The 12,173-nt window shown below is 46.9% G+C and overlaps 1 protein-coding gene across 2 annotated transcripts in view; it reads right to left on the bottom strand.

Annotated features, from left to right (window-relative positions):
• Positions 1-12,173, bottom strand: part of PCDH19 (protocadherin 19) — a 58,782-nt gene that overhangs the window by 17,617 nt on the left and 28,992 nt on the right. Inside the window, exon 4 of one of the 2 annotated variants that reach the window (XM_035541854.2) lies at positions 10,673-10,845. In XM_035541854.2, the coding sequence (XP_035397747.1) occupies positions 10,673-10,845 (173 nt within the window). The remainder of the gene's footprint in view (positions 1-10,672; positions 10,846-12,173) is intronic. The other variant, XM_035541855.2, reaches the window with a different exon arrangement.

Genomic DNA, 12,173 nt, shown 5'->3' with positions numbered 1-12,173 from the left:
ACATCTGCCCAGTGAGGGATGTATAGTGAATTGGCAGAGGAATTTATAGTGAATTAATTGGGCATATCTACCAAATAACAGAGGAGGAAGGCTGATGAAGCAGAGGTCAGGTGATTAGAGAATTGCAGGTGGAATTGCTCATTTTAATTACATGTCTTCATTAACGTGAGGTTCCTGGATCCTACAGCGATGACTACTTCATCTAAATATTTGCATGAGTGGTATTTGCATGAGTGAATACACTTCCACAAAAGGACACGTGGCTGAAGGGTGGAACAGACACAGAGTTTTCTTTGAATTTTACAAGGGCGTTTCTGCCACAAAATTACTTCAGAGAGGAGAAACACTGTAAATGTAAGATAAACATTGTTATGAGGCACATTTGTGACCAGAAAAAGAACAGCTCAAGGCGGATATAAGTGGCGAATGAAGTAAAACATGGGTTGTACTTGAGCTGTTTGTGTCTCCCTGGCACTTGAATGAGTTTGATACAAGCATCACAGTTACCTGTTCTACTGACAGCCCTGAAAGGAAACAAAAGTTTCGAACAAGCCAAACGCATTCAATCTCCTTGAATAATTTAGGCTGCTGAGTTATCATGTGCTTCATGGACTGTCATCAAGAGAAGCTGTACTGCAGAGGAAAGGTCTGTAAATCAATGCATCTAAGGGACCAAAACTCATCAGAGAGTGGCTGCAAAAGCACTGCATGTCAAAACAGATGCAGAACATGAAAATCAAGCGGCGAGTGTCACAGGGCAGACTGCAGTCCTGCACTCCCAGGGACGGACTCAGAGGAACAGCAAGGACAGGAAGATTGGAGCATCAAGAAGACACAGCTTCCGTTGAAACATGCTGGTGAAAAGCAATGTCAGCAGCACAAATAGCTGGTAAACTCAGAGAATGAAAAACAGGAAACAAATGGAAGTGCAGCATATATATAGTGGCCCATCGACAGACCCACCTGGGTGTGCCAGACACTCCCCAAAGCTATTTCTACATTCCACTAATGTACCTACCGCTTCCAATAACACTTCTGGCTCTCTGACCTTTCCTTATTTACTCCTATGTATGGTTTTGGCTTCAGATTTCTAGCCAAATTCCCAAAGGGTAGATGCCCCTTTGTAGCTTCTCGCTGAGCTGTATCTAATCCAGAATCAAGAAGACTTAACCGGGGAGAGCCATTCCTCTTCCAGTGCAAACCCGGCGGGGTTCTGACCCTCACCTGGGTCAGAAGCGGTCTGCACATGGAGCCAGCTAGCTGGAGAGCACGGCCGAGCAGACAAGGCAGCACCTTCTGCTGCACTCACACTACCTCCCTCCTCCTGTCCCTTCGGACCATCAAAATCAGAGGAAAAGGACGGATTTTTAAGGCACCAGTTGACACCTTAATACACGAAGTACAGTCCTTTTACATGCTGCAGTCGACAAGTGCGATTTGCAGTAGGACTCCTGAATCTTTACAGAAGTCTGGGCGTCTCTAACGAAGCTGACGTTTCCAAAGCAGCCAGAGGAATCAAATGCCAGACCTATTTTGGTTTGCAGGTGGTGTGGACACCTGCTTCCTTAGGCTTCGCACAAAAACTCCAACCAACGCCCCTCACCCTCTTTTGTTTACCACTTAAATGGTGCAAGAACCACCGCAGTATCCACTCTCCCCACCACGCAGCCAGCAGAGCAAAGCCCTCTCCCTAGGAAGGGCCAGGAGCTACTTGCTTTAACTCCCCACCACCTGCAGCTGCGGTGCTCAGCACCCTGCAGAAGGAGCTGTCCCCCCCTCCCTGCCCAGCCCTCCCTTTGCCGCAGGAAACCTCCCGTGACCGTCCCCACGCCTCTGCGCCGGTGCCAGGGACGCTTTGTGGCTTACGGTTCTCAAGTGCTTCCGTAAGATACAAGGTAGCATCTGTGGTGAAATCTCACAAAATGATCCAAGATAGTTTTCTCCAGCTGGGACTGATTGAATATAGCCTGGGCACCGGATGATGTGGGAAATCATTCGTAGCCGAGCACAAATTGCATGCATAGAGGTACTTACTGCAGCACAAGGTTGGTAGCACCACTACCCACATGACAGTATATCTCAGCAATTTTCATTTCCTATCGCTTCAATTCAGACAGGGATTTTTTCATCTTTTTTTTTTTTTTTTTTTCGGTTCAATTTTCTCCTTTTCCTGCAGGGACCCACTTTAACCCAGGATTTCTTCAGGATAAAGCTCTGTCTTCACAAAAGCTAGTCTTGCCACATACTCAGATTTTCTCCTATTGACGATCCCAGACCTAGGGCACAACCCCTCCTGACCTGACTTCACTTCCACGCCCCGAGCGCGACCATCTCTGCCCGAACATGAAGCGACACAGCGGTGGCAGTCGGTCACCTGCTGCTCCGTGCTGTCACTCGGAGCCGTCTGCGGGTATCAGTAATGAAACACAACACGCGAGTAGCTAATGAAGTTGGTTACAAAGCCAGCCATTCTCCACACTTGAAAGAGGGTGAAAATAAGGAAAACGGAACAACAAAAAAATATTTCTGCTGAAAAATAGGAACACTAACAGAGCTAATGCTGAGAATGGGGAGGTTTATCATTGCTACTACAGATACTCAGCAAAAATGGGGCCACATAATGCTTACTGTGATTATACACATTGTGGCTAGCATATATCTATAATATACTTGCTATGAATAACTTCTAAATAGACACAGAGGTTTAATGCACAGATACAGACAAACAAAGGCAACACAAGCACCAGCCGGGGTCTGGCCAGGCTCTGCTTCCCAGCCCACGACACTCAGCTGCACACCTGCACGTCTGCAGTGAAGAAAAGCTGCAAAACTTTTTAATAATTCTGTGACCTATTTAAAAATATCTACTCTCTTACATTCATATATGCTGTATAAGAAATAAAATATAGCACTCAAGAGCTTTGAGTGGCAGCACTTCCCTTAAGACAGATAAAAGCCTTAAGTTCTCTTTGCTGTTTGGTGCCAATTATTACAGAGTTTTGACTTATACATTATTACGTAGATCATTTAGTAAAACAACCTCCATACAAACCCTGTGCTACGTCTCCCTCCAGTCATAATCTGCTGGAACTAGAGCATTTTAGACACTCACCCATATGCACCTCCTTTCAGAAAATGGTGGGCTCCTTCCCCTGCACCATCCCTACGACACTTTGTACGTGATGCAGTTGTAATCAAGAGAGGTTCAAACGAAGAGGGGACTATGATTTTTCTTTATGGCACATATAAAGTTATTCGCAGCAATTTTATCACTAGCAGGGAAAAAAACACCTACCCAACTTGTATCAAAAGGAGGCAGGCAGTGTGACAGCCCCCATAACTCGCTCCTCACTCCTTGTTGCCTGGCCGAGGCGTTGGGGACAGCTTCAAGGAGCTGCTGGAAAAGCCAACAGCCTTTGCTGGCTGACCCAGAGGAAGGAGTGGGGATGTGCTCACCACCCTTTGAGCCCAAAAGGGCGATGGAGGCAAAGACCAGCGTTTCCTCCTCATCACCCCTTCATGACTGGGTGCACGTTGTGATGCACCAGGAGTTATTTAATTAGCAATTGCTTGTGACCAGAACACCACTCTGTAACGTTCCTTGCTAACGTGATGCCGTGTACCAAAAGCCTGCAGAGGCCGAGGGTCAGTGCACTGTTTGCAGTGATTATTCCTTTAATAAAGGGCCCTGTATTTTCCAGCAGCAGGAAAATTGATGCAGGTTGCCATGGTAAGCACACACTTTCCCATTTACTAGAATAATAGACAGCTTTGTATAATTCACTGATTTCAGATGATTTCTCACCCAAAGAGCAAGTCGCTCGAGTTACATAAGTCACCTGTTGTTTAGTCAATCTGGCAATTTTAATTAGAATAAATTTTTATGATTCCACTTTGCAACACTTAGAGCTGCTCTGCCACCAGAATGTGGAGATGTCTGTAAATTATACAGGCTCCAATCACATCTTTTTCGGTGTTTTAATTACAGTAACATTACAGCATTAATCATGTAAGCCTCCGTTAAACAAGTAACAGCCATCCTCCATCATAATTAAAAAGAAAGGCCAAGCAAACAGGAGCTTTGGATTTTACCATATTTCCTCTGAAAATTGTATTTTAACTTAAGAGTTCCACAAACAGTAGTTCTATTTGGCTGTAATTAGTGTTGTGAAGGAAACACCAAAAGGTTAATAAGAGACGGTTAGTTTGTAATGCAAGTTTCCTGGTGCCAGCCCCAGCAGTTCAGTCTGTTTTCAGAGTCATTAACGATGTAGATTGATTACGGGAGGAGATCGGGAAGTGCTCACTTGCTGCGTTAGCAGAAGGTTAGTTTTTATTCATATACCTTTCCCTCTGCTAAATATGATGGCCATTACCTTGACCGTTACTAATCTTAACTGCTGTGAGACAGAAAGAGTTAATGGTTTCCTTAGAGGTTACCGTCAAAGGGAAAAAAGCCTACATGAGCTTTTTTGGCCTGTTTATAAGGGAAAAGGAAGCTGCAAGCTTCACTGAATTGTTTATTTATCTTAGAAATATTTGAAAATCTAAGTATAGTGTGATGTTTTTGGAAAAGGATGAGCTGGGAGAGCCAGGGAAGCAGGTTAGCACCGCCTCGTCCTGCAGCTGAACCCTAACACAGATCTGCCCTTCGAGCCTTTTGCTTGGGACTAGAGTTTTGGAGTGATTAACAAAACCAAGCACACACAGAAGTTGAAACTATCTGGTCAGAAATATCACTCTCTGCATCTCCTACAAATTGTTCTCCAGTCACCCAGCGAAAATATGGATAAGCAATAACTAAATTGGACAAAATCTCATTAAAGAATACAATAAAACACTAGAAACCCACCAACTTTCCGGGTTGATCATTCATCCATTGCAAACCTACACAACAGGGCATGGATCCAAGTTTTAATTTTCCTCTCTAAGTTGCCAAAATGTTCACATCTGGTGAGTATTTTCTGTGCTTACACAGAAAGGACTCAGGGATCTAAAGGTTCTAACTTCTGTGACCCTGGCTGAGTATCCGCAGTGATGGAGACACTGCAAAAATCATTTTTAATGGAACGAACGTGGAAACTGAAGAAAGAGTGCCAGGAATGTGGGATATATGATAACGCTTCTTATGCAAACAAAGGAGGTTGCACATCTGTTTGTTATTTAGCTCTGTTGCTGTACAAAAGGGATTGGCTTTCACTTATTTCTAAGGATATGACTTCAGTGTCACCCCTGCCCCACCACCAATTTCCAGAGAGGACTCTTCTAAGCTCTACTCAGGCAAAATGCAGAGCTACGAACCTAGAGCAGAAGTAACGCAAGGGACCTGTTGTTGCCTGCCACAGCACCAGTGCACAGATTAAACCTCTTTGAGTGACCGCTGCCCTGCGCAGCGTGGTGATAAGGGCAGCTGGGCCCCTCGATGGGCCAGCCTGGTCCAGTGCCCAGCTCTGAAGGATCTCTAACCACGACACCAGCCAGCCCCGAGCTGCCCCAGCTCCTCTGCTTCTGCAAGGCTTTGGCCAAAGCAGGCTTGGATGCTCAGTAGGTGATCGCTTAAAAGTGCAGGACTCATAAGACAATCAACTCCTCTTCTTATCCCAAAGCCCAGATTACCACTTCCCATAAAAATCCTTCTCTGGGGCTTCAAATTATTTTGAAAAGCTGACTGCTCCCTCTGCGCTGGCCATTGTAGGAGCACCACCAAGCTTACTTAGGCTGTTTTACTGAAAGATCTATGCAACAATACAGAAATCAGAAGAGCTACAATAACTGACGTTGCTCTGTAAAGAAAGCTTACAGCATTTATCCATCTTAAGGGATGTGCTGTCACTCACATATGAATGTTATACTTTATGTCTTGTGCTGCATATACAAAAATAAGAAAGTAGGTATTTTATTCATTTTTATAAACTTCCAGAGAAATGCAGCTCTATTTCCAACTTCCAAAGCTCTAAAATATGTCACTTGGGTCTTCACATTCATATAGCTCTATAGCCTTTCTGCAGAATAAAAGGGAGTTGCAGGTGGAATGACTGCTGGAAATCAGCTTCAAAATCAACACTTTCTAATAACTGTGTTTGCCTCCAGTTAATACCATTAGTCATGTTCTCAATTCACCACTGTAATGCACACAGATATTATGGAGATGAGCATAAGAACCAATTGGAATATTCTAGATAAAATCTGATCCACTAAATGATGATGTATCTGAATAATTAGGAAGGCAATCAGCAAGAAAAGTTTCACTGAATATCACGTGCCTGGCTCTCCTTTACATTCAAGCCTATTTCTATACTATGCAATAGTATAAAGAAGACTTAACGCAAGCATTTAAATATAACCCATTTCTACTCAAAGAACCCGCCATCTTGCTGGAGTTTATGAGAGTCAGACACAACTTTGTGAGCAAAGTTAATCAAACATGTTAATGTATGCAGGATCAGGTCTTTACCCAAGACGTTTCATGCCAACCTTTACTGCTGATCTGGCACCAGGAAAATGAAACGATGCTTCTAGAAGCAATTCTTTGAGGAGACACATTACTGACATAAAACATTGCTTAAAACCCCCCAGACTTTGATTTTAAAGCTTTTCACTATTTTATGTCTGAGGTGACTATTTCTAACACTGGCTTTTATGATTAGTGCATGTTTATTATTTTTGTCTTTCCCTTTGGATTCTATTTTTGTCTTAAGCAGTGAATCACCACTTCATTGGGTCAATAGTTTTCCTTCCACCACTGTTGATAAAAATACTGTCCAGCGCTGGGAATTAAGGTACGCTGGAAATCTGTTGCTTGTAACATTATAAACACATATTTGAAATAGTTCCTTTCTGATTTCTACACTGACAAGAGCTCCTGTGACTTACAGAGTACAAGAATGGTACTGGCTCAAGGCAAGGTGAAAAAGGTAATAGAAAATATTTAAGCAGATCTGTGTGCCTCTATACGTTCACAAAAAGAAAACAAGGCAAACCTGCATAAATGATATGTTGGGAAGAGGGCAAAGGCATTAAAAAAAGTCCCAGTATGAGCAAAACCAAGGGAGGAATAACTACCTGAATCACAAAACAGAGTATCTAGCCTCAAAGATGCTAATTCAGGTCCTGAGGGATCTAATCAACCTCTTTGTTGAAGTAAAGATAAAACTTTTTGACAGCAAATGCTTTCTGATAAAATGGAATTTTCAATTACCCTGCGAAACATCTGGTCCGTGCTGCCACTTACGGAGAAAAGCACCACCACACTTTGCAGTGCTAGAAAATCCTTCACACTGAGATTTCCCCGCGCTGCTGGGAGGAACGAACGTCAGGAGCTTCAAACCCGACGGCAAAGCTCCCACGGTGCCGCGTCCCCCAGTGCTGCCCCAGGGAGGCACTGCCAACACCACGGGGCACCTCACCCCAGGCAGTGACTCGCAGCATCCTCCACTCCTCTGATTCAAGATGACACCGGGCCCTGGAGGAAATCCGCTACAAACTGCAGAGAAATCGGCCAAGATACACACGGGGACCCCAGAATTTACCCCCATCCTCTGGCAGTCTTCTCCAGCCAACCTGAAACCTCGCCGATATCCAACAGACACTTCCAAATCTCTCGTCCTCAGACAAATCCATTTGAAAGTTCAGCTGAGAGCAACGTTAGGAAAAAAGTGCATAAAAATTCCTAGCAGTGCTTAACACCTCTGCAAATAAACAAACAATTAAGCAGCAGCAAGGCAATTGTGAGAAGTGGAGCAGCGCCCGATGCCCGCATTCCTGAATGTCCCATTTGGTATCAATTAGCGGGGGAAGGAAAACAATCCTGCGCGATAATGAACTCCAAATTGGGTACATATCAGAGCAATTAAAGCAATCTTTTCAACTGATGAATTTATAATCAATAATTAAGATCCTGAGGTAAAGAGCGACTGGGCAGAAGTCCTGCTTCCAAAACAAGTGACATGGCTGAGCTCCAGGCAGTATTTCTGATGACCTGCTGCTGCCCACTTAAGCTTGACACCCTTCGCAAAACAGTTTGCCATTTTTCTGGAAATCTAGGTCATTTCCAAAGGAAGAGAAAGGGCTCCTGCCAGAGGGAGTGGCACCAAGGCAGTGAAGCCACCTCCAACCAGAGGGTGCTGATGGGCACTGAGGCCACCCAGGGGGAGCAGCTCCTGCCTCGTGAAAGGATATTGAGGCATCTTTTGGTCTGAAGACCAGTTGTGCCTGAATAAGACAGTTTCACACGAAAATAATTTATTAAACTAGCTTCGATTTTTTTCCTCCTTCAAGTGCACAAGAGTTTGATGTTCTCTTGAAAGACCAGGCTCCAAACCCACAGGCCTCAAGATTGATTTTAAGAGCACTAAAGGAGTTTGAACACATCCCTGCCTAACTCTTTCTGCAGGAAACCCAGCACCTCACTACGTGATGACTGTCCAGATGGGTCCACGCTAACCCCCCGCACCAGCATTGAGGGACTGTCCTGCATCCCCTCGTGATTAACGTTCTTTATATCAAGATGTCACCGAGCTGCAAGGATTTGTGCCAACCAGCGCCTTGCCTCAGCAGGCCCAGGACTACCCATCAAACACAGAAAAAGACTCCTGAACTAATGGACGAAGCCTCAAAGTTCTCCCCGATGAATCACTGCCCTGAGCAGAGGTCCAAGCTCTGTGGCAGAGCAATCCACCCAGGCTCCGCATCAGCCACGGACCAGCGCCATGCAGCATGCTCGCACTGGGGCTGCACATGCTGGGCGACCCTGCCTTGGGTAGCGGGTTGTTTCCTTCCCGCCCCCGTGTCTCTGACCTGAAATTGGGTAAAAATCACAAAGCCAGAGCCACAGAGCCATCGCGTGAGAACGCCTGTTATTGCCGTTGTCTGAGCGTCTCAATTTTCCTGATTATTTCATAAGGCCCCTGCTCGACAAATCAGCTGAGAAAATATTCTCTTTAACCTTTTCTTCAGCTTCTGTGCCAGTGACTGCCCACCTCTCTGCCTGCGCTGCTCCTGCCGATACTCCACCAACACCTCTGTGCCCTCGCAGCAGGTTCCCCACAGCCCCGCATGGAACTGGGGATGCACAGTTTGCCTTTGGAAGCTTCCTCCTGGAAATGATCTTCATTTTTTGGGGGTGTTTTACAGGCAACAAGGAGCTCTTGTGGCAATGGACTGGACTAAATTTATTTCTTGTGTAACTCGTCCAACAACCTCTGCCTCCAACTCCTTCTCCTTAACTTATTTGCATTGTTATCTGCTGAGCAACAGAGACAGCCGGCAGACTTATCAGAAATTTAATCTCTGTAAAACCCTATCTGCAGTCCATTGAGATTGGTTTTTTTTGCTGAAGAAATGTGACAAAAAATTAACAGATGTTGCTCAGACCATTCAGCAGGACGGGAATCAATTATGAACATTTTTGCACCTACAGTTGTCCCTTACTGCAAACGCATCTTAGGAAACCCTCTCCTGATCAAAATGAAAAAGCATTTCTTTGTAATAGAAGAATAATAAATGATAGCTATCAGCCTGCATTCTCTGACACAGCGCTGGTCCTCAGAGAATTAAACTGCCACCGTACAGTTATATAAATGTTTAATTTTTTTCATCTTTGGCCACAGTAGGGTTGTCTGGAAATACATTATCACTGCAGATGCCATCCCTCTCCAATTAGCGTGGCTGGCAGTGTGGAATGGGTAGATGACCTCTGCATTCCTGTGCTCGCGGAGTCTTACAGGGTTAACTACGGCCATTTAACAGACTCTATCGAGAATTAATACAGCGATCAGCTTCTCTCCAGAAAAAAAAAAAAAAAAAAAAACATTCAGCAGCGCAGATGGCAAGAACTCTTTCTCCCCCATTTGACTCTTTTATGACAGCAAAACAAAGGCTTTTAATGATGTTTACCATGAATTGAATTAAACAGCTGAAGACCAGTTCATAATCACAGCATTTTGTTTTCATATCCTTAAGTCTTTTAGCAGTGGGGCTTCCATTTGAGCCTCAGCTACAGCTTATCTCAAGATATAGCCAAGCGCCCTGAGGCTTCCCTGTGCTGGAGCACCAAACTGCATTCATACTTCTTAATTGAAAAAGACAGGATGTTTGCATAGGATGTTTGCATCAGTAAGACATTAAAAGCAACATTCATGCCCAAGTACAAATGACGTCTTGGGCTCAGCTGAACTCCTCTGACTCCTCTCCTCTAGCTGACACTAGGCTGGGTTGAGATCAGGGCTTCAATTTCCAGCCGTGCACGTGGGGATGTGTAACAGCTGACAGCACGTCGAATGGGGAAGGGACACAAGCCCCTCGCCCACCAGCCTGGGCCAATTTCTGCAGGACCTCTCACTAGCGGCCCGCGCGCTACGCCAGCCTTTTGGGGAAGCCATTTGGGCATCGCCTGCGCAGCAGGGAGCAGGAAGGGGGTGCTCTCCATCCGGAGGCACAAGCCCCACACTTGAAGCTGGTAATTCCTGCTCTAATCCCAGCTCCGCCGCTCACGCGCTGTCACACGGGTGCTCGGGGTTTTTCATCTGTGAAATACGGGATAATCCTAAACGCTTACCTACCTGACAGGCGTGGCGCGAAGATTAATTTCTATCTACGCAGCGCTCTGAAGATGCGCAGCCTTATCCCCAGCCCGCGCTAAGCTTCTCCCCGCGCACCCGGGGCGGGGGCTCACCTGGCTCGGGGCCCTGGGACCCCATGGAGGGGACGCTGGTGTTGAGCACGTCGTTGACGGCCGTGTCGCAGTAGAGGCCGCGCTGCACGTCGTGCTCGCTGTCGGTCTGGTCACTCTCCTCATGGCCGCTGTCCTTCAGGCTGTTCCCCTCCAAGTCCTTGAACGTGGAGCTGCTGGGGGAGACATGGCAGTGAGCTGGCTGTCCCACCAAGCGCCCGCACCCAAAACGTAGCACCCAGCTGTGGGCTGCTCGCGCGTATGGTGCCAGCCCACGGGTCAGGACACGCGGGTATCAAGGAAGCTGTGAGTGAAACAGGGCTTAAGAAAATGGAAAATACATACACATCCAATGAGCTGTTTCTATAACTAGGCTTCCTCATGTTGCATTACCTAATATTAAAGTCAAAAAGGATCTCAACTTTAGCGTTTTATGTTATAGGCCAAATCCTAATAGCTTCAAGTTTTAAAATAAAAGCCTTCAGGAAACAGGAATTTCTTCTCATGATGACGATATCATTCCTATTTTTAAAAACAACACCATGATTCTGGGTCCAAGTTCGCAGGGACTCCGGGGGAGCTGGCAGCAGTCCAGCTCCCTGACATCCCCTGCAGCTGCAGCTGCCAAGGCCAGCATGGGGGGGATACGAGGGCTGAGCTGGTCCCAAATTCCTCATGTCCCTGTCCTGGCGGCCAGCCCGGAGGGGCAGGAAGCTGCGACTAACACAAAGGAAGATCTGCATCCTGGGTCAAAAGCGACGTGAGCACATGGAGCGACCAGCACATCCCCACAAACAGGAGAGTAGCGGTGGGTCCGTTGTACCCGCTGTCCTCAGCACGTCACGGGAGGGATTTTATAGCCCTTCTGCAAGCAGGATGGAAGGACTGTGATGTGGGGTGTCCCCTTCCCACCACACCTGCTCCCAAGGAGCTAGTGAAGAGCTTCTCTCTGCACAGCCGGTGTCCTTGAGGGTGCGGGAAGCTGGGTGCAGAGGCACTGGCTTGGGGAACAGCAGCACGACGGCCCCAACAAACAGAACGCCTTGCTGCGCTGCCCTGCATGGACATGGGGACAGGGCACGGAGGATGTGCACCAAGTCACCCGGCTACTGGCACCAGCCCAGGACCAGCTCTCCTCCTGGAGCCTCAGGGGCCAAGAGGCTGCCAGTTTGGGCCCACAGACAGCTGCATGGATGATCCTTCTGCTGCCCGCCAAGCCCTGCGACACCCAGCTGCTGCAAGACAGAAACATCTCGAGGTGCACAAAATGTGCCTTCCCCAGGAGCGCGGACACGGGCCGGAGCAAACGGGAAAGCAGAGGCAGATGCCAGGGGGAAAGGAAAGCGTTTGGGAAAGGAGGGCTGCCAGAGAAAGCACGCGAGAAGGGTGGGGAGGGAGTTGTGACACCTTCCCCATGCCCTGCCTTTGGCCCAGCGCCGTGCTGGCACGGCCCTGCTGGCTCCTTCGCTCCTCCACCCCCGGGCAGCCCGCACCCGTTGGGGGC

Source organism: Cygnus atratus, chromosome 13 (assembly GCF_013377495.2).
Source record: "Cygnus atratus isolate AKBS03 ecotype Queensland, Australia chromosome 13, CAtr_DNAZoo_HiC_assembly, whole genome shotgun sequence".
NCBI lineage: Eukaryota > Metazoa > Chordata > Aves > Anseriformes > Anatidae > Cygnus > Cygnus atratus.
Note: the sequence above shows the minus strand (reverse complement) of the source record. Positions and strands in the feature narration are given on the sequence as shown.